The sequence below is a fragment of the Triturus cristatus genome, chromosome 1_2 (genome assembly GCF_964204655.1).
Source record: "Triturus cristatus chromosome 1_2, aTriCri1.1, whole genome shotgun sequence".
In the NCBI taxonomy this organism is placed as follows: Eukaryota; Metazoa; Chordata; class Amphibia; order Caudata; family Salamandridae; genus Triturus; species Triturus cristatus.
In genome coordinates this window covers 637081654-637098262 of record NC_140580.1, presented here as the reverse complement: position 1 = coordinate 637098262, position 16609 = coordinate 637081654, and the positions used below count along the sequence as shown (strand labels likewise).

General features: G+C 44.0%; 1 protein-coding gene across 1 annotated transcript in view; it reads right to left on the bottom strand.

Moving 5' to 3' along the window:
* Window positions 1-16609, bottom strand: part of BMPR1A (bone morphogenetic protein receptor type 1A) — a 346242-nt gene that overhangs the window by 118710 nt on the left and 210923 nt on the right. The window contains exon 3 of the mRNA XM_085607566.1: window positions 10080-10311. Coding sequence (XP_085463692.1) covers window positions 10080-10146 — 67 coding nt within the window. The 5' untranslated portion in view covers window positions 10147-10311. The remainder of the gene's footprint in view (window positions 1-10079; window positions 10312-16609) is intronic.

Sequence of the window (16609 nt, the reverse complement as noted above, 5' to 3'; positions counted from 1 at the left end):
CGCAAGACCACGACCGGAGGAAGAGCCTTCTCCTACCTCGCTGCCAAAACCTGGAACACCACGCCTCTCCACCTCAGGCTATACCCGTCGCTGGCCCAATTCAGGAAGGATCTCAAGACCTGGCTCTTCGAATGAACCTCAGCACACATCAGGACTTGCAGCACCCATGCCTTGGGACACTCACAGGTGAGTAGTCGCGCTTAACAAACACGGATTGATTAATTGAAATGATTTTTGACGATGAGTAGAAGGCGAAGCCATAAACTGTGTGGTGGGATCCATAAGAGTTATGCTTGGTGGGTGGATAAGGTATTGTGGAATCCTCAACAGTTTCTGGAAGTAGGTGCGGAGGGACATAAGGTCATGGAAGTAGGTGGCTGAGGCCCAGTCCACAGCTCAGGAGAAGACCAAGAGCAACTGCTTAGAAGCTGATGGGTATTCTGCGAGAAGGTGTTTTAAACAATCTGCCTGATGTGGGTGTGCATTGTGATGGATACTGAGGGGATTAACATAACGCAAGGAAAAGACAAGCTGCTCAAGCAAAATGCTAATTTTCCCATTTGCAATCCTGCACTTCCAGCAGTCCTTTGAAGACAAGAGAGACATTCCAAAAGAAAATTGAAAAGGAGAACTGAAGAGACACAGAAAACTATTCTCGGACAGACTGGCCCGTTGAGCACAGTTGATTAGAGCATATTAGGAAGAGCTTGCACCCCAATGCTTGCACCGGAGCAATGGAAGGCTGATGGTCTGTAATATGGTAACGCATTTAACATTTAGATACTTGATACAAAGAATAGATTAGTTATGAAGCTAAGCAACAGACAAGGCGAAACCTGGGGGTCTGCAAAATATAATTAGTATTTTACGTGTTAGTGGGGGATCATACAGGACAGAAGTGTCAGTGGGAGGGACCTCTCAAACACTGAGACCCAGATCAATCCAAGGTTCATAGGACCTGGTTTACTAACGAGTTTACATGGCTTAAAGCAGTGGTGATCCATAGAAAAAAATTAAAATCGGGCCTCCAATGCTTACTGTCCCCCACTTGTATATGACCCAAAGGAAATGTGTAGGAAACAGTAAAAATAAATAAATAACGCAGGACAAAAATAATGCATACTTCTGACAATTACCAGAATGACTTCCTGCTTCCGCACTTGAAAGCGCCATCAAAACAACTGCAGAAGATGGAGGATAACGACCTACTTACTGCTAGTCGTAAAAGCAGTTCCTGCACGAATTTTTTTACGTTATAATAGGACATGAGTTTCTTTTTTTCAGTAGCACTAATTTTGTTGAACAGAAGGAGCAACCCAATACCAAACAATGTTTAAATAAATAATGCGCGACAGTGAACCGCGAGTCAACTTAGTACTAGAAATGTATTTGGTAATCGAAGGGAAACGGGATTGGATTCTGGAGTCTCACTTAGAAAATAAGAGTATTTTCAAAAGCACATTTCTGGATAGTGAGTCAAAAGACCAACCCTACAAAGCAATGGGATCACGTAGACGTCTCTGCAGCATTTAACCTCCAGCTCACCCCCTCCCATTCATAGCATAGACAATCTACAGCAATTGTCATAGATATGAACACACAGTTGCGAGGAGCGGGAATTGACAATGCAGTGAATTCCCAAAGATATCTTTAAGAAACTAATATTTGTGACCGCTTGCCGTCGAATCACTCAATGATACTAAAGCTCACGTAGTCATTCATTTAAAATGGTACTAGAGCATACATCTGATTAGTGGTCTTCGCCTTGTAAACAGCACAAGGTGACCGCCCCCAAGACAACTGCTGCACCTTAATTTACCTTCCTACAACCATGTCTAGATTAAAAAGAGAAGAAATTGACATTAAATAAACTATTTCTTCACTTTATTACATATTTAACTGCGAGTCTGGACCGGGAAGGCACACCAAGACTGACATATGAAATGAATCCAAGTGATTGCTCATGGGAGGGATTTGTACATTGACTACAAAACACTGTAGCCAGGCATTGAAGCTTTTTTCTGCTGCGCCGCAGTGTACACGTCTTTGGAGGACAGTGATTTCTACTAGGGCTTAAAGACCATCTCTTTTTTTTAAGTCATTTTTCAGCCTCTAAGAAGGGAGGAGAGAAAGGGTGGTGATGTCTACATCCTACACATTTCTTTAATCCCAAAAACTGAAGGGAAAAAAAAGGCCAGTCTTGTTTTAGGCCTTTTTTTTGTACTTATGTATGTATGTTCATCTGTCATGTGCCATCTTCCAGCAAATCTCAGCCAATTTTGCCGATGCACTTTTCTGTAAATCGTGGTTATTTAGCCACTATGAATTAGAGTAGTCACCGTCCAGGTATCCGCTTCACGTCAATACTTTGGGAACAGAAGACCTAATGTCTCAGATGCTGGCTGGAGTCCGTACACTAGGGTTTGATCAGATGTTGTGCTGTGTTGAAATCGGTAAGTATGGGGGAATCTAACTGGCTCATTTTTCAGGCTTGGGGACTTCCAAGATGGGTCATGCAAGGCTTGCCCAAAAAGCACATTTTACAGCTCTTTCTAGAATCTCCACTATTTAAATGAGAGGCTGTAGATATCCAGTTATGGCAAAAAAGGTAAAATTTTAGCTATGCGCAACAGCCACAGTTTTTATTTTATTTTCAGCAACAATACAAGCGCTGCCTGCCCTGACCATATCTTGCTCCATGTGAAAGGCTGCACGTGTCCTTACACAGAACACTTGTAGGTGCCAAGGAGAGCCACCAGCACAGTGCAGGGAGAGAATATTCAAGAATGGTGTGGAAAAAGGTATATTTGTGTCAAGAGGACAATGCTGGTGGGAGTGTGGTGCCCTGGTAAGCAGTGCTGGGGTAGGACTTTGGCCAGTTACGGCTGGTTAGTGTAGTTTTGGGCAGGAAGACTGGATGGCAGGTAATTTGAAAGCAGGTGAGTGGGGAAATGACAGTTGTGAGCCGGAAAGAGGACTGCCAGCAACGCCAGTCCACCCATTGCCCTCAGCTGCCCCTTACTTTTCTTCTACACTACAAACAGCTATGTACTTAACATAGGTACCTGCTGTTTCAATAAAATCAGAGTTGTGAGCCAAGAGGTTTCACAACTTCGTACACACCTAACATCAAACTGGTGATGAAAGACTTCAACAACTGTGACAGCCTCGCACTAGTAAATATAAGTACACAGCAACAACCTGGCACATTAATGCCTGCACTCCAGCCCTACCTGCTGATATAAACATGTATCAACTTCCCCAACATAGGTCTCCTGTTAGCAATGTGATTCAGCGCTCTCACCTCACTCCTGAACAAACACGCCCACAGCTAAGCACATGGCCTGCATATCACTGCAGAAAGCGTGCATGGGTGTAGCCACCACATGAAGATTCAACGTGACTTACGCAAAGAACATTGAACGATAAGCTGTGTTTCAGATTTCAATTATGCAAAAAAAGTGTCAATGTATAGTATTTAAGTTGGCAACTGTAAACATTTCATTAGATTTTTGTGTGATGGAGGTATCTATTTCTCAGATTTTTTCACTGGTGATGATAAAAGGAGGCCTTAATCTATGCTACATTTATTCAATAAAACACAACCAAGGTGCTTCATTCAACAGTGTTGCAAATGACGATGTTTCCATTACCCACTTTAATGATGTTCAATTTATCAACTTCAGAAGGATTAAAAGCAGTTGTGAGAACTCGTTATCTTGTAGTCACTGATACGAATCACGGCTTTCACATGAATGAGCCACCATGCCTGCATAACTAGAGAGTAAGGGTTATAGAAATTGGCCATGTGACGAAAACATCCTTTGGGTAAAGGTTTAAGACAAATGGACATCTCTCTATGGGAGCACACTGGAATTTAATTGAAGTCAGAACGACATGAATTTGTGGCTGTGATAGAAAGCCCAGCAATCTTCGTGCATCTGCTGCGCTCATCAATTCAAATCTGGCCAGGGGGGCAGCGATTTGAACCACAGAATGTTAACCAGAGAAAATAAAAATAGAATTGTTTATGCTTATACATCAATAAAAATGTTCGTGAACAGAACACTTATTTGAAACAGCAGGAGGGATGAGGTTGTGTTAAGAAAGCCGAGTAGAAATTGAGACAACTGGATATCTCACCAGGGTCGGCCTTCAAACCATCCTCTTCAAATCAAAAAGACACAAAAAAGAGGAAAACTACCCCATTTAGGTGGCTGGTAAAGTCTAAACTGAAAACAGGAATCCAGACTTTCGATTAGTTCTCATAACCAGTGACATCACAACAGGCAGTCAGCAAGCACTATTGTCTCATAAGACAACAGTACACTTGTTCCAAAACCTTGCTACTATGACGTTCTGCGGTCTACAGCATTCCGACTACTTTCACCTCGTGTGATCCCAATACAACTAAACTTTTGATTTCCAATTCCCCTTTACAGCAACAAAGCAGCGAGTCAAATGAACAGCGTCCTCCCTGAATGCAGAAACTCTTCTGCATGCAGGTAAGCTGAGTCTTAAAATCCATGTCTGGATTTATGGTGAGCCTGCCCACCTACACGAACTGCTGCAGGGATGGGAGGAATAGAACACTCCAGAGAGACACTCGGCCCTAGCCACCTGTCACTGCCAATCCGTTCTCTTTGCAAACTCATAAAAGCTCACCTTTAATGCCATGCCTAAAAATAGACGCCCTTCTCTGGCGTTAAAAGGGCTTATGCCGACTGGATGCTCTGGCAGCTATCAGAGGCATGAACAACTCTCAAAGCTGTGGCTGCTCTTGAGAAATCTTGCAAAACGTATCATAGCAAGCTCAAATAGATGCAAGGGAAAAGGCCAGAACAAAAAAATGAAAATGTAAACACCGAAGCTAACCAGACACTAGGTGCACAATGAAGAGAGAATAAAACACAAGAAAGATATTTTGTTGTGTTTCGACACTCGCACGTAAAACTATTATTTTCGGGTCGCCTGGATTTGCAATTTAGTTCACAACCTTTGTTCTCCACGTAACATAAGCCTCAAACCATAACAAAGAGAGCTAGAAATTCGCAGCACTTTACCCAAGTGCTTTTTATTTGTCCGGTTTTCTCAAAAAGCCACCAATTGGCCCTTTCTTTAACATCCAGACCAATGGATAAGAGGATCTGGCCTTAACTTCTTTAAACGGCAAATCACAGTTGACAGGATTTAAATTTTCTATTATTTATCTATCTATCTATCTATCTATCTATCTATCTATGCGCTATGGAAAGTTCTCAAATTCACATCTCTATTTTGTAGAGCTATGGAAAGTTCTCAAATTCACCTCTCTATTTTGAAAATGATCGAAGGAAATCGACTTTATTTATTCTGCTCCTCATCTTCTCCCCATCAACAATTAAGCCACTGATACTCAACGCTACAGGGCAGACTTGACTTTTCATCTTTCTAAGACACTTCAAATCAATACCATTAAGTTGCTTATTATAATACCTACTTAGATTTTTAGGAACCAGGAAGGAGGTGGTAGCAAGCACTAAACAAGAATGCACTGTTAAAATTAGCAACCAGAGAAGAACGTTTGTTGCACTTTGTCCAATCAGAAAGCATGATTTACTGGAAAAATCTACTGATATCTTCCTATTCAGCTAGACGACTTCGGCTGCATCAACCTGATGGCAAAATGGGGAGGAGACCATACCAGAATCCTTCTTTATTTATTTTATTTTTTAGTTATTATTTGAGTTTTACATAGCGCTACCTGGACCCGAAGGTATCAGAGCCTGTTACATGTTATGAATATACGTTTACTTGAATTACATGAGGGGATTCGCAAAGGGTATAGAAAGTGTAGAAACCATACATTATTAAAGTATTAGCTAAAAATTCAATAGAAGTTTACAGACAAGAGACTGAAAGGGTCTGACCACCATCTCGACTGATCCAGATGACGAGGGCAGGGTCTTTGAGAACCGTATTTGTTGAGCAATAGAGATTCAAGATCCCCTTTGAAGGAGGGGTTGCAGCAGAGATCTTTGGGGAGCGAATTCCAGATCCTAGAAGCATTTCCTGAGAAAGAGTGCACATGGGAGCATTTCTTCTTCAGATTAGGAGGAATGAGAAGAGAGTTGGAGCTTCGCAGAACCCAGCTTCTTCCTGCTCTCGACAGTTTGGTTTCTAGGTATTAAGGGTTTTTAGTATGAAGGGCTATGTGGGTGATACCAGCTGTCTTGAAGATGCATCATCCTTAAATGGGAAGCCAAGTGGGCTCATGACGGCAGGTGAGATGTGATCAAACCGGTTAATGCGGAACCTGGCAGTCGCACTGAGTACTGCTCTTAGGGAGGCAAAGTGTCAAGTTTTGATAGGACTAGTGATTGCACTACCGTTTTAAAATCGTCATGGGGAATGAGTGGTTTGAGGTTTTTTAGATGTTTAAGAGTGTAGAGCGTCCCTTGGCTGAGTTTTTGATGTGCTACTTCATTGACATGCTTTTGTCCAGGGTGATACCCAAGAACTTTATGTAGTTAGAAAGTCAGAGAGAACAGTTTTGGGTGTCCAGGTTCTGGAACTATTCTTGAATCGGTAAGGGTTTGTTTTTTTGGGAGAGGAGTAGTAGTTCAGTTTTGTTGGGTTTGTGCTTTAGGTGTTTGCTGTTAAGCTATGTTTGTATTTTAATTAGTATAGTCAGGTAGTATACACTTTTGTTGAGTGTATGGCCTCCTTAGACCTTCGAAACTACTTTACTAAGTCTCATGTTATGTCATGTGGACCGAAGAGTAGATCTAACTCATCCATGGCATCCATGGCAATAGGCTCCAAACTTCTGACCCGTACCAGTCCCTTTTGTTACCTGGGCATTTACTTTCCTGCCCAAGGGTCAAGGTCCCCTTATATCCCACACCGTACCATGAAAGTTGCCATGGTCAATGGGTCTTTATGCAGTATCCCCCAACCCTTGGGTGTTTCAATACAAATAAACAAATCCCAATGTCTACCAATTGCCATGAATGGTGCAGAGGTATGGGGAATCTCCAACTGCATGGCCATCCAAAGGGAAGAAAACAGATTTCTAGGGAAGGCTTTATCCGTGCCCCTGTCGTCTGCACAATTTGTCATAAGGAACTCGGGTTATCTTATCCTTGAGCTCTTATCCGGGTGCGGCCTGTTTAGTTGTGGCTCTCGATCTGGAAGAACCCTGAGACCGCTCTAACCGGAGAAATAATAAAGGATTGCCATTCACTGGACAGAGGGCTACAAATCCCTTGGATTCTTACATCAAAACAGAATATTGGAGAATCCGGATAAAATCTTTTTCACAGATCCCCTCTCATGTGTTAGCATAAGTAAGAGGAGTGTGGCTGATGCATTTTATAACCTCAGGAGACACAGCGGTTAAAGGATCTGATAGGGAAATAGATTATGATTAGATATCTTGATCTGTGGGATTCAGACTGCACTAACAGCTAAATCTGGATCACTGACAACAGATGGGAGCGCTCCCTATTCCATTTCAGATCTGATTACTGTCAAATATTTGCTCTGTCTTACAATGGGCTTTACACACAATCTCGAAACTATACCTTGCCCATGTGACAATTTATCTGGTCAAACGATGCTCTATTCTACTTTCTTTTGTAAATGTTACGCACAGTGGTACACCACACTTTTGCTAATCTTGCTTTCAAGAAAATGTTTTTGCACTATTGTCCAATGTAGACCTGCTTTTAGATTTTTAATACTTTTAAACAACAAAGAAGTTATTTTGCATATTGGTCCCTTCTTAAAATCCGCTGTACGTGCATATAGGTCAATGCTCCTCTAAACATGTTGCTATTATTATCCTGTACTGTATTTTTCATATATTTTATGTATTTGTTTTCGATACATTTTGAACGGTTTACTGTTTACTTTGCACTGTGACTATGAATGCTGTAATGCTTCAGAATAAAGGCTTTAGATAATTGAAAATGAAATAGTCTGGCATTCAGATGCTCGATGTCATTGGGAGATTTAATTTTGTAGTAGATTTAGGTGTCATCGGCATATTAGTGATATTTGACCCCTGCTTGATTCAGAATAGTTGAGAGGGGTTCCATGTACAGATTAAATAGGGCAGGAGAGAGGACTGAGTCTTGCAGGACTGGCGCAGGCTTCGAGAGAGAGCTGTTGATTTTTGTTGCGAACGGTGCTGAAGATAGGATGCGAACCAGCTCAGGACTGTGCCATTAATACCAGTGCGGTTCTTGAGTATCTCGAGTAAAGCAGGGTGATTTACTATATACAATGCTGCAGATAGATCTACTAGGATTAGGAGGCTTCTTCTCAGGATCTGTGAAGGTCATTTGTTATATTGAGCATAGCAGTATCAGTGCTGCAGCCTTTTCTGATTTCCGTCTGGAAAGTGTAGTGGAGGTTGAATTCTTCTATGTGTTGGATGAGTTGTAGCAAGACACACCTTCCATCGTTTTGGCTAGGAAAGGAAGGTTGGTGACAGGTTGAGGTTATTGAGGTTGTTGGGGTCCTCAACATGGTTTTCTGAGAATAAGTTTGACTTGGCCTAGTTGGGCACACGGCTTGAAGAAAGAGAGGCGTTAATGATTGTGGTCCAAAACAGTGAGATTATATATGGTTGAGGATCTGTACTAAGGAGGAGGGGATCGGCAATGAGAGATTTGTGATGTGGAATTCATGTGTACGATAATAATGGAGACTTCTCCATCTGTCATAGGTTTGAAGTCTGTCCACTTAGCATTGCTTTTCAGTAGTAGGTGATCATCATTGTCTTTGGTTTTTATAGGGGCAATTCGGCCCTTAGTATAGTCTTGAGGGGGCGATTCCGTTGAGTCCTAAGTTTCAATGGGGCAGGTGGTCTGGGGTGACAGACTAGTGTCTTGGATAAGAGATTGTTCAATTTTTGCAAACTTTGTCAACGAAGATTTCTTCACAGAATTCATTAGTGACTTATTTTTTGTTTGGGTGCAGCGATAGTTTGTTCTTAGATTATGTTTAACAGCTTCCTAGGTCGATTCTTCGAGTTGGTTACGAAAGAAAGTGTCTTCTTTTCTAAATATGTTTTTTGTAGACAAGCCATAATCTTTCACTCGGCCTTAGTTGTCTCCTCTTTTTGATAAGATCAACGTTGTGTGAGGTTCTCTATTGGATTGCTTTAGATCGCTTTAGTTTGAGCGGTGCCATTTGGTCAAGAACATCTGTCATCGCTGTGCTATAGTGGGCAGTGAGGTCATCTACGGTGTGAATGAGCGGTTGCGACTCTAGTTGGGATTTAATCTTAGATTCCAGCTCTGTTTTTGGGATGTGTTGGATGTTGCTTGCCCAGTGCGTAGATTTGTTGGATGGGGTTGGGTTGGATATGGGGTGGGCTGTGACATTGAACAGTATTAGGTGGTGGTCCAACCAGTTGCAGAATTTGGCATGCCTCTGTTATCTGGCTTTACAACAGAAATCTTTGCCTAGTGAGGTGGGGCTGTGTATCAGTAAACTGAGGTAGGTTGCTCAATGTTCATGGTCAGATAGAAAATTAGTGTATGCTACCATACATACAAAGAAAGAGGGGTGGAGGATACCTTCAAATATTTACAGTGGGGGAGAAGGCGCTCAAGTAGTGGCTGCCCACAGAGCATGTTGGGTAGCTCCCTAGCTTCTGGGGCATATGAAATGGCTGTATTCAAAATTTCAGCGTTCAAGAGAGATCTCCAATGAACTGTACAGAACTGAGGAGGCTGTCCGCCTTTAAAGAAAGGGGACAATCTTCAGGGCTGGAAATGCCTAATTTTGTGTTTGTGACTACTTTTATTATAGATGGTGATAAAAGTGTTTGTGCCAAATGCTTATCTTGGCCTGGCACAGCCAACACTTGAGGTGGCTGCAAGCTTAATTACTTTTAAAGGCAAATAAATATTTTACAGTGCAGCTCACTTCAACAAGCCTTCTATCTTGAACTACAGAAAAGTAAAACAGAATTATTTATTCTTTACATCAATAAAATGTTAGGTTATATGTTTTGCCTTTCATATCGCTTCAAAGGACAACATATGTTTGGCTTTGTTAGAAGTTGGCAAATGAATAGAACTTACCTCGAACCTGCACACCAAGCAGAAATGAGATGCTGAGCATGGTGATATAACCCTTTAGATGCATCATGGTTAGTCTCCCGTCTTTTATTTGGTGCTTTAGATGAGGATTACCACATGAAGCTCACTTGGGTGTGGGGGTTCTGATGTTTGTTGAGAAGATGTAGATAGGTTAATGGTATGAGGCTGCTTCGAAGTCAACTCATCAGCACCCGTCTAGCGCATCCTCCCTATGCTGAAAAATAAGTAAAAAAACAACAATGGACAATGTTACACTGCCGCATTAACTGAAAGAGGTAATGAGCAGGCAAATGGAGGAAGATAAACAGCGGAAGCGTGCTCACAAAAAACAAACATTAGCACAGCGAATAGATCTTGCCTATGCAAAAGCTTCTGGCTTTGCCCATGTTGTACAACAGCGTGGCTGCTGATCAGCATGGTTAAAAGTTAGTGAAGCAGAGGAGAGTGGTGTGGAGTGTCGCAGAGTGGAATAGCAAAGAGTGGAGTAGAGTGCCGTGGAGGAGAGTAGAATGCTGTGGAGTTGCATAGTGTGTTGTGTATTGGAGTGGCATAGAGTGGATGTGCATAGAATGGCATACAGTGGAGTAGATTGGACTGGTGTAGAGTACACTGGCAGAGAGTGGTGCAGAGTAAAATGGTGTAAAGTGCTACAGCGTAGAATTCAGCAGTGTACAATGAAGCATAGTAAAATGCTGTGGCACAGATTAGAGTGTTGCATAGAGTGCCGTGGCATAGAGTGCAGTGGTGCAAAGTCTCACAGAGTGCAGTGGTGTACAGTAGAATGGCATAGTGATATGCAGAATTCAGTGCCATACAGTGCACTGGCGTAGAGTGGTGAAGAGCAGAATGCAATGGCATAAGATGTTGCGGAGCATAGTGGCTTAGAGTGCAGCGGCATCAAATTCAGCAGCATACAATGCAAAGTCATAGAATGCAGTGGGGTGCATAGTGCAGTGGTGCAGAGGGCGTAGAGTGGTGCAGAGGGCGTAGAGTGGTGCAGGGGGCGTAGAGTGGTGCAGGGGGCGTAGAGTGGTGCAGGGGGCGTAGAGTGGTGCAGGGGGCGTAGAGTGGTGCAGGGGGCGTAGAGTGGTGCAGGGGGCGTAGAGTGGTGCAGGGGCGTAGAGTGGTGCAGGGGCGTAGAGTGGTGCAGGGGCGTAGAGTGGTGCAGGGGCGTAGAGTGGTGCAGGGGCGTAGAGTGGTGCAGGGGCGTAGAGTGGTGCAGGGGCGTAGAGTGGTGCAGGGGCGTAGAGTGGTGCAGGGGCGTAGAGTGGCGCAGGGGCGTAGAGTGGCGCAGGGGCGTAGAGTGGCGCAGGGGCGTAGAGTGGCGCAGGGGCGTAGAGTGGCGCAGGGGCGTAGAGTGGCGCAGGGGCGTAGAGTGGTGCAGGGGCGTAGAGTGGTGCAGGAGTGCAGAGTAAGTGGTGTAGAGTGCAGTGGCATAGAGTGGTGAAGACTAGGGTGGCGTAGACTAGAGTAGTGCAGACTAGAGTTCAGTGAGGTACAGTGCAGTGGCGCATAGTAGAATGGAGTGGCGTAGAGCGGAGTGGTGAAGGGTAGAGTGCAGTGCATAGAGTGCAGAGTAGATTAGAGTATCGTAAAGTGTATTGGCACAGAATGCAGTGGCGTAGAGTGAAGTGTTGCAGAGTGGCGTAGAGTGAAGTTATGCATAGTAGAGTGGAGTGACCTCGACTGGAATGGTTTAAAGTGCAGTGGCGAAAATTAGAGAGGTGCAGAGTGAAGTGGCATCGAGTGCAGTGGCAAAGTGGAATGCCATCATGTGGGGTAGTGCAGAGTGGATTAGAATGACGTGGAGTGAAGTGGTGTAGAGTGGAGTAAAGAGGACTATGAATGGTGTGGGAGCACACTTCCATTACAGACAACATATTTTCAATTGATAACACCATTACCTTTGCAGATATGCAAGATTCACTGATAAAAGTATACAGAGCACAAACGATAATGTGTGGAAATGATAACACCTAGTGTACTGATTTGTTTTGATCATTTTAAAATATCTGTATCCGCCACACTTCAAAATTACCCCCCCCAAAAAAAGTGCTTCGTTTGAGCTGAAATAACTACACAGTTCAGTTACGGACATTTAAATCTTGTTGTGTGCTGGAAAAAAAATAACATCGTACAGCCTTCCTTGAGTGTTCTCTCAGAGCAAGCACGATTGTCACATAAATCCTCTCATTTTGAAGTCAGAGAAAAAAAAGTAAACACCAAGCTCCCTGGAAGAGAAAGTCTAACATTTGACCAAGGTCTTTGAGTGCACGGCAGATGTGGCAAGATAAGAACAAGATTTAGAGGCTTGTTTACAGAAATCGAAAACCATTGGAGTAATACAGTATATAGGTTTTGGGCAGAGGACAGGACAAACTCGAGCTGGACAGCCTAAAACAAATAGAGCCAGCAAATAGAATGCAAGCAAATTTGAGTTAGAAACCTCAAAGCCAATTGTAAACAACTGGCGAAATGTATTCCCAGGGAAGCTTTCCGAATGTCCCCAAGATGTTGTTAGCAAACCAGACAGCTGTGCTGTCTGGTGGGCTTCGACCTTAAATAGAAGCAAAGAGCAAACCTTCAGTGAACTGGATTTAACTGGGACAATTTTCGTGAAGACGAGATCTGAAAGGGCTTATTAAAGATTACTTCTTACAACATAAGAACAAGGCTTACTTATTAGGGTAGGATCTGGGATACGGATTATAGAGATTTACCCAATGACATTTGTGTCTTAGAGATGACGGAATACCCATTTTTCTATTTATGCCTTAGGATGACTCCAATGTTCTGTCAACTTGAAGATAATGCATGTATCATTTCAAATTCTGGATTTTTAATCCTAGTATGGGGAAAGTCATTCTATAGGTTTTTTACTAAAAAAAAACTTTAAAAATTGACTTTATTAATTTACTCCATTCTGGGAAAAGTACACAGCTTGCACATCACCCACCAAACTGGTAAGTTTTAAACATACGTCTGTATACAGCAGTGAATACTGTGCAAGGGCCTTTGAACATCCATAGGGTCAGGTCACTGAGCCAATAAAGTACTTGAGCCACCACATCTTGCGATAGTTTGTAACATTTTGGGGGGACAGAAGGGCAGCACTCCATCGATTTGCCCCCATTGACTTCTTCACCACCCAGTACAATTGTCAGTAGTTTGAATGCAGGCGCAGATTCAACGGCCAGAAGGAGAGGGGTGTGGATGCGGCCAGGTTTTCTTTAGGAGTGTGTATGTATGCCTTCAAGAAACCGTGTGCTTATAAATCTTTATCTGAAATGAAAATGCAGGTATATGTGGGAGAAAGCAAGGTTTTTTTTTGTTTTCTGGTGGGGAGTGCATATTTGCCTACACTCCCCCCCCCCCCCACCCCCAAACAATGGCTCTGTGACACAAGAGGAACCATGAATGTTTTTTTTATTTAGTGAGCGAGATCTTGCACGAGAAATAAGGTGCTTGATTGGTAAAGGAAATACTTGATATTTCGTTTCCTTAGTAGGGTATTGAGGGATGACCAGTAATTTATTTTCCTTGCAGGGAGATAATTGTGTGGCAGACACCAGGTGTTTCATTTTTTGCTGGGCATAGGGCACAATGTGCTAAAAAGATATGATATTTTAGCAAAATAACAATTTTCTGGGTGACATTTACAGTTTGTCTTTCAATCTTCATTGCTGCTGAATGTAGTTCGCATATTTCTGACATATCAAAATATAAGAGGTGTATTTATACAGCGCACGTTCACACGAGGGGACATCTTGCGCCATGAAATAGATCATGGACGTTTGTTACCCATCTCAAAAATACCTCTGGTCTTAGAATCATGAAGGGTTTAGTTGACATGCCCTTTCCATACAGATTTTAGAACGTATGGCCGGCCATGGGGATTAAACATACCCCTATAGTAAATGCACTACATTTTTGGGAGCCATTCGATCAGTCTGATTAACGTAGATACTCTACGTGCCAGTGGTAGGATAGTAAGGGAGTTGGGATGGTGGGGCAAGCCTTTCCTTTTTTCCACCCAGTCACATGCAACTTTATGCCTTAAGTTCTCGGAAGGGGCCGCTAGGGTGCGCGTCTATCACACAGTGCACTAGGCAAGGACCTTGTTAAAGCAAAGTCAATCGGACAGTGGAGGAGCTTACCTTCGAGGGAACCAAAGAGAAGCGCTGAATGCCTAACATTGTGCATGCACTGTTACCTGACCATTCAAGTGAGGTGTTTTCATGCAGAAATATATGACATTTCAGGATCAAAGGACCATTTCGAACACTGGAGATGTTAGATCAAAATACATTAATTGTTTTGTTGTTCACCTTTTCCAGCTTGTAAATAATAAAGGGTAAAACACTCCCCCTTTGAGAGTCTGTAGTAATTTGATTCTCTAGTTGTTGTCTACCGACACAAACCCAGTGAATAGGCATAATATGTAGGAAAGTAGGATCTGCTTCTTATGGTTACCCCCACTTTTTGCTTGATGTCTCACTGTTTTTGACTAGTCAGGCTGGGATCCTGCTGAACAGGACCCTAGCCTATCTGCTTTCTCCCTTAAATTGACATACATGTACTTTGTTACACTCTAGATTGGATACTGGGGTACCCTTATCAGTCCCTAGTATATGGTACAACATGTACCCAGGGCATAGGTACCCCAGAGGCTTCCCTTGGGCTGAAGCATGTATTATGCCACCCATGAAAGGCCCTACAAAATGGAACTCTAGGTCTGCTACTGCAACCTGTGTAAGATGGTGCTTGCATCACTTACATTAGATTATAGGTACACTATATCTAATAGTCACTACACTTAAAACTTATAAGTCACCCCTATAGCAGGCCTTAACAATCCTGAAGGCAGGGTGCGTGGTTTTGTGAGAGGATGCCCCTGCATGAGCAGAGCCTCTCTGCAGCCTTCGGAGACCATTCTACCGGGTTGTCTGTGACTCAGCCAGACATACAGAGGTGCATTATAACCTCGCTCTAAATGCTATCTCGAAAACGGTTGCATAGAAACATATCGGGTTTGGAGTCAAACACCTTGGAATCATACCTCCACACCAGTAACTGGTGTGAGAGGTATGATTCCACCCTTCTGAAGCGAGCTTCGTGGGGTCACGGGTCTTACCAGTGCCAGACTTCTGGACCCTGACAGCACAAAATGGATGCTGCCGACCAGAGACACTTGTCTGCCCTCCTGTTGCTGAGCCAAGCTCGAGCAGAGGAAGGCAGCACAATAGGTATCCTGTCATAGGGAGGTGTGACCACCTCCCAGGCAGGATTTAGGGTATTGGGGCTGGGTGGGTGCACTCAGAGTGCCTTAAAAGTTGCACTTGGGCCACATTTGGTGTCCCTGTGCATAGTCCAGCTAAAACCAGTTCTGGAAGCCATTGGTTCCTGCTCTGGCACGAAACTGGACAAAGGACATGGATGTAGCCACCCCTCTATCCCCTAGGAGGGTCACCTGAATCTGTCCAACCCTTTCCCGTGGGTATAAAATGGGTTACCTGGCAACAGGACATTGAATTTTACGTGGACAAGATTCTACAAATTAGAAAGCACTGACCTTCGACTGTCTAGACACCTGGACTTCGCTGGGCCTCCACTGGGCTGACTTAGTCCCCCTTTCCGTCCGAAGCTTAGTTTGTGCCGTGACTCCATACAGGCTCCATGCAGGACCTGTGGGGCACTTAAGACAATCGAAGAATCTCCCTTGGAGTGAAGGAATCACTCCCCTGCTTCGCAGGCACCTAAAGCGCAACTGACCGGTAGCTGCTCCTGCGGACTCCGAAGATTTCAGCAACACAGGAGGTGGGTTCCTGAAGGTCCCAGAGGTCGATCTGCCCTCTCACGGAGTTTGAGGTCAGTATCCCTCGTGGGGGGCTGCGTAACCCGAACCCCTGTGCACCGCGTCGATTTGCAAGTGCATATGCTTGTTGGCGATTTCCGAGCTTGTGTATTGAACTCCGTGTAATGCTGACCCTGAGCAGTGTTTGCACCAAAGAACTCCGGCCTCCTCGCACCGTGTGCTCCATGGGCTGGTGCTTTGCAATCTTGCTCGAGGTCCTCTTGCGACTCCTGGTCCTTAGACCTGTGGGTCCCCCTGAGGGTCATCTTGATTGTTCTTGGGCTTTCCTGGTTGCTCCAGACGTGCCCTGACTCTCCTTTGCTTGGAGAGTCCCCTGGACCTTACTGGTCCACACCGTAACCAGTTTGTCCTTTCAGCATGGATTGCTTTTGCCAAGGCTTGCTGGTGCTCCCGCCAGACACTGACCCCTCAGCGCTCAACATCCTTCGTGGGACAGCTCACCTCCGGCTCATGGTAGTTCTCAACGTCTCGTGGTCCTCTTGGCTGCAGAGTCAAGCATCCCTTCCTTGCACCAGACATCGATGGGCATTTGTCTCCTGAGGCCCTGGTCCCTCTGAGGTGACTCAGACTCGGTCCCCTCTGCTTTCAGGTTCCTTCCAACAAGAACCCAGGCTTGGATTCCACTGGACCCTTTTCA